The sequence below is a fragment of the Malus domestica genome, chromosome 06 (assembly GCF_042453785.1).
Source record: "Malus domestica chromosome 06, GDT2T_hap1".
NCBI lineage: Eukaryota > Viridiplantae > Streptophyta > Magnoliopsida > Rosales > Rosaceae > Malus > Malus domestica.
This window is the reverse complement of record NC_091666.1, coordinates 497,562-503,355: the sequence shown is the minus strand read 5'-3', so window position 1 is coordinate 503,355 and position 5,794 is coordinate 497,562. Positions and strand designations below refer to the sequence as shown.

Sequence of the window (5,794 nt, the reverse complement as noted above, 5' to 3'; positions counted from 1 at the left end):
TCATTATTCTATATTTGAAGTGGTTTAGAGAGTAATTGTGAAAGAACCCATTAACCTAGTTGTACAATGAACAAAGTTGGAACTCACAACTTCTTTGGGCCGTGCCATTGAGAAATAGAATAGCGGGAAGTTTGATGAATGCCTCTAATTAGACTACTTTCAAGTACATTAACAATATTGTACTAATGAATCATAGCTATTCAGTCTAAAATATTTCAATTGAAGTAGTTTGTCATACTAATTAATATTTAAGATAAAGTTTATAAATATTTTTCTTTTAAAAATAAAGTATATTTAGTAATTCACCTTTGTTTGTTAAGAAAATGAAATTAATGGCACATCTAGTATTATACTATTTTTGGTCATTTCATACAGTCACAGCTGTTTTATATAAAAGTTTACCAAACACTATAATACTACTTTTTTTATTTCCAAAAGCACTTTTACAAAAAAGTTTACCAAACACTCTGCTGCTTTATTTTACAGCTGCTTATTCTCACAACACAGTAGAAACAGTTTTTTTTTAAAGTATAGCAATACCAAACCAAGCCTAAAGCGGCAAACATATAGGGTAGGAATCAAGCCGAGAGCATAACTTAACTTTCTACTTATATGAAGCATAAGCGTAGCCAGTAGCAAACACTGCTGCTCATCATACTAAGCAGAACTATTATTTTGTTTGTGATAGTGCACAGCAGTCTGCGTACTAAGAGTAGCTAGTTAGCTAGCTAGGGAAAATACACAACACATACAATGGTCCGTCAACTTTTCCTAACCCACGATTCCAGCCTTCCGATAGCTTTCAATAGAATCATTAAGCGTTTCCTCAACTGACCGGAAAGTCCAACCCAACTTCTTCAATTTTTCGGAACTAAGGTGTTGAACTTCTTCCTCCGCATGGGTAAGGCTGCCAATACAACCGGTAACATATCTTAATAACATGAACATGGATCAATCGTTAAGGTACACAAGCAAACAGAAGGATGAATTGAAAAAAAAAGAGTCCATAATCAATTATTGAAGGACTGGTTTAATGGATTAACTTACTTCTTGGGGTACTTGTAGTCGGGATATGTAGGCCTCAAGTATTTCTCCACCACATCTCGTATGCCATATGAGTGTGAATTGCATATGTATCTTTCTCCTGCGGCCTCAGGCTTATTGTATGCAAGAAGCAGTGCGTCAGCTAAATCACGAACATCCACGAACGTCCAGTAATTGAATGGCAAGGACTCAAGATCACCTACACATTCGTACAGAGTCGAGCGCGTGTGCACACGCAATAGTACATTAATATTACACAAACAAGAAACATATCTTGTACCTTGTACTCTTAATATATGATTATGCACAGAGATACCTATTATAGCCATAACAATGAGAAAGCTACTGCATTTGCGAGTGGATTGCAACATTGGCCCCAAAATGAGAGAAGGACAAACAGTCACAACCTCAAGTCCATTCCTTTTTCCAAACTCCAGAGCCTCGCGCTCTGCTTCCGTTTTCGAAAGATAGTACCACTTCTTGGTTGTTTTCATATATTCGGGAACGGACCAACAAGTCTCGTCCTTGACTTGATCCTTAGGCCACTCCGGGTTCATAACGACGGCGGCTACAGACGACACAACTACAACTCTCTTCACCTTGGCCTTTTTGCAAGCCTTGAGTACATTCAGCGTTCCCTTTATTGCTGGTTCGAGAAACTCCTGCAACACATTCATTTATTCTACAATTTCAGTTTTTTACTCAAAACTGAAAGGATAATGCTTGTGTTCCTTTCATAAGAGAACTTACTCCCCCTCCTCCACCCCAACCCAATTACAATTAACGTATTTTCATCATACGAACATCAAAATTGGAACCGTTCATTTTATTTATCATCATCTAAAAATCATTCAATTTGAATATCTTTTAATAATCCATGCGTGTTAAACAATCGACGGTTTTGGTAACAAGTAGCATCCTCATGATAAACAGTTCATTTGATTGATGCATAGCATTGACTAAAAGACCTTCACTTTTAATGATTTTTTATGGATATGATATTTAGATTATATAAAGTGAATAAACAATTCCAATTATGATTTTTGTATTGTAAAATATGTTGATTATAAGTGTAGAGATAATTATTTTCCCTCAGAAGGGGAACACAAGCATTATTCACTAGAAGCCAAAATTTTATTTTATTTTTTTATGTTTTTGACTTTCAATTTTCAATTTTTTTTAAAATAAATTTTCAAATATGGGATTCATTAATCAATCAATGCAGCCGGTCGAATCTAACAACTATAGTTAAATAAATTAAGTTGAGTGACGCATACATTAATTAATTAGAGTAATGCTAGGACATTAAATGTGTAGATTAAATTTTATAAACTAAATGACATGAAAATTGATTATTGAATTATTAGTTAAGTTTTGAATAACATGTTTTTTTCTTATTGATGACACATCACTTAGTTTGCAAATTTAGTCTACAAGTTTAATTTACCGAGCATAACTCAATTAATTAAGATAATATAATCTGGAAGATTCTTGCCTCAGGGTCTGAATCATTAAGCGAATTGGGTACAGGGCTGGCAACATGGAAGACTCCGCTGCAACCTTCAATGGCCAAAAGAAGAGAGTCGTAGTCCAACAAATCTGCCTTGAACAGTTTGAGGTTCACTGATGCTTTCTCAAGCTTGTTCAAGTAAGCATACTTGCTGTCTCCTGCATGCGCGCACAATACACACACACACACACACACACACACACACACCTCAATTCAGTCCAATCTTCTCACTGAAAATGTACAATTAATATTATACTATATATACGATGAGTGATGGGAATGACTGACCTGGTTGCCTGACAGTTCCATGAACAACATAATCCCTGGAGAGGAGGAGGTTGACGACCCAAGAGGCAGTAAATCCTCCAGCTCCAGTCACGCATACTTTTTCTTTCTGATCAGTCGCCTCACCCGCCATATCTTTACTTGCTGTATATCTTCGTACCAAGTTATATATTCAACCTAGCTAATTTCCTTAGTACTGATTTGGTACTGAGATGTTTTTATAAAAAGTGAGTATAAAAAAAAGTTAAGCTAAAAAATGTAAAATAACTTATTTTCACAGTTTTGAGTGAAAAAAACTGAAAACATAAAGCAACAAAAATGAGCTTATTCTCAAAACACAACAAAAGTAGTTTTTTTTTTTCAAAACACATCAATACGAAACCAGCCCTTACTCCTCTCAATCCCACCTCTATTATGATTGATCTCTCTATCAATATCTTCTTCGTCATACTACTTGTCTGTTTATATATGCGGTGGGAGGAGTCTAACGTATATGTTTTGACTAAAGATGAATCCCACGCGGTGAATGTTTATTGGTGAAATAGTGATGTGGGTGATGCCACGAAGTTATTTCTTATAACAACCGCTGAATTTTCCACAGCAATATTGAATGGTACAACTTGCTGAATTTTCCATAGCCGCAATATTGAATGGTACAACGTGCGCAGCAATATTGCATGGTACAAATTGCTGAATTTCCCATAGCAGCAATATTAAATGGTACAACTTGCTGAATTTTCCATTATAATAATGAAGGTGTCAAATTTCGTTGGACTTGGATTCTCTGCCCTCCCAATTCGGTGCCCTTCCCGTGCCCTCCTGTTTGTGTGGTCACGGTTAAGTCACGTCAATATTTTATATTACTATTTTTTTTTATCTTATTATTTTTATAAAAAACAATATAAAATGTTAGCATGGATTAACCGTGACCACACAAAACAGAAGGGCACGGGAAGGGCATCGAAATGGGAGGGTAGAGAATCCAAGTCCAATTTCGTTCCCATATATCATTATCTAATTTAAGTATTTACGCAAATTCATTTTATTTTCATAATTAGTCATTAAAAATATGTAACCCCTTTTAGTCATTTTTAGTGTTTTCGAATAGAACTCAGGTCATCTCCAACTGAAGGCTAGCCAAAGGGCTAAACCTCCAAGATATTAATATTTTAATGAACAGTACATGATCATATTTGTCTCTATCTCCAATCGAGAGCAAAATGATCATATGGCTCGTTTTAACCTTGTCACAAAAAACCGTCTCCAACTGAGGGCCAAGGGTCATAGGGCCAAACATAATTTATTATTTAAATTTAAAAACTACAACAAATTAAATTTAAAAACAACAACTTATATTTAAAAACTATAACTTAAATTTAAAAACTACACTGGCTCGGCTCGAGGCTAGCTGGCTGGCTGAGTTGGGCTAGGCGGTTAGCCCTTTGGCCCTTTTTTGTCCAGTGGGACCCAATGGCTATTTTCGATCTTTTGGCCCTCTAAACCATTCGGTTGGAGATGGCCCCAATCCCACGAAGGTGTGGACAAAAAACAATCGCGAATTGGAATTTTAACGAAAGAGAAATAAGGAAACAAAAGAAGCGGGAATTTTGTCTTTTAGACCCTTATGTATGGAAGGTCCCAAATTTAGGAAGGGAGACCTTCTCGTTTAAGAAAACAGCTACGCAGGTTAACTTGGTTGCCTCAGAATCTCTCTGCGATTTTGATTGTTTCTGGACAAATTTTCAGATGCCGATTCCAGTGAATTTCGTCGACTACGGTCTACCATATGGGATAGACTACTCTCGTCCCTATGGTCATTTCCCACCCAAGATCGACCCAGTTTGGCACTCATTCGTGGCGGATCAAGTACTGAGAATTCCAAGACTTTGATGTCGATGATCTCCCTTCTTCGTTCACCTCAACGTCGACGACTGCCTCCACTGCACTTACCTCAATTTGGGCCACAAACCCTGAGTTTTAGATTTGACATTCGAGCTCTATTAAAATGCGACCAGGTACACCCTTTTCGTCGATCCATGACTTTACTGATGAATTCAAGGTTTTCCAGTCACATCTAGACTCCGACAAAGCTATGAATATTGCTCCACTCTCCACAGGCTTCAGTTTGACATAATATGGGTCATTTTTTGTTATGGCCAGAATCCGGCGAGTCGTAGCTGCTAATTGTCATGTGTGGTGGCACGTGGCAACAGTGTGTAGGCTCGACGCCCACTTTGTCTACTTAGGCCAATTCCTATGCCCTGAATCTGGTTTTTGACACCCTTTTGACTTAATTCGACTGTTTGACCCTAGTTTCGTAAAGGTTCACCACACGGCCAGTTTTTAGCTTAAGAACTGAGTCTTTTATCTTGTTAAAGGTCTGTTCGATAACTATGTCAGTTTTTAGTTTTCATTACATGTTTGGTAGCTACCTACCAAATTAAAAAAACTCAAATAGTTACTAAACACGTTTTTAGTTTTTTTTTTCTTTTTTTTTAATTTAAAAAAGGAAAAGGAAAATTGAAAAAATTGAAAAAATTGAAAAATGAAATGATAATCGAGTAGCCTCTAAATAATCAAGCATCAAACGAGTATCATAGTAGCAGATAATGAAAATGAAAATAGATGCACCTTGTCCTATGATCGATGGAATCGTAGTCACTACAAGTGCAAACGGTGGAAAGAAAGAAAGGAAAATGTTTGGATAGAGGATACATGCAGGGGTCTTTGAGGGTTCTGTGGACAATAGAATCCTTGGAAAAAGGAAGCTTAACAACCCATGATGCAAGAAACCCTCCAGCTCCTGTTACACAATATCTTCCCTTTTCAAGCGCCATTTTTTATCACACACACCTCTGGCCTAGGGATGGGCAACGATTATGGTGGACGGGTAACCGCGGTTATTTACCCATAACCGTTTATGTTCATACCCGCATAACTGTTTACTCGTTGGGT

At 36.9% G+C, this 5,794-nt stretch overlaps 1 protein-coding gene across 1 annotated transcript; it reads right to left on the bottom strand.

Annotated features, from left to right (window-relative positions):
- Positions 1-397: 397 nt before the first annotated feature.
- Positions 398-3,274, bottom strand: LOC103419966 (cinnamoyl-CoA reductase 1-like). Its single transcript, XM_029104336.2, has 5 exons — positions 2,843-3,274; positions 2,540-2,712; positions 1,361-1,706; positions 1,048-1,243; positions 398-907 (listed from the first exon to the last, which is right to left on the bottom strand). The coding sequence occupies exons 1-5, from the start codon at positions 2,970-2,972 to the stop codon at positions 772-774; spliced, it is 981 nt and encodes a 326-aa protein (XP_028960169.2). The 5' UTR covers positions 2,973-3,274; the 3' UTR covers positions 398-771.
- Between the last annotated feature and the right edge of the window lie 2,520 nt (positions 3,275-5,794).

What these genes read in the sequence shown, in the direction of transcription:
- LOC103419966 (XM_029104336.2), bottom strand. Translation starts at nt 2,972, where the DNA reads ATGGCGGGTGAGGCGACTGATCAGAAAGAAAAAGTATGCGTGACTGGA. An exon ending in TTAATGATTCAGACCCTGAG is followed by an intron (nt 1,707 to 2,539) that starts GCAAGAATCTTC and finishes AATGTGTTGCAG; the next exon opens with GAGTTTCTCGAACCAGCAAT. An exon ending in GACTACAAGTACCCCAAGAA is followed by an intron (nt 908 to 1,047) that starts GTAAGTTAATCC and finishes TTGTATTGGCAG; the next exon opens with CCTTACCCATGCGGAGGAAG.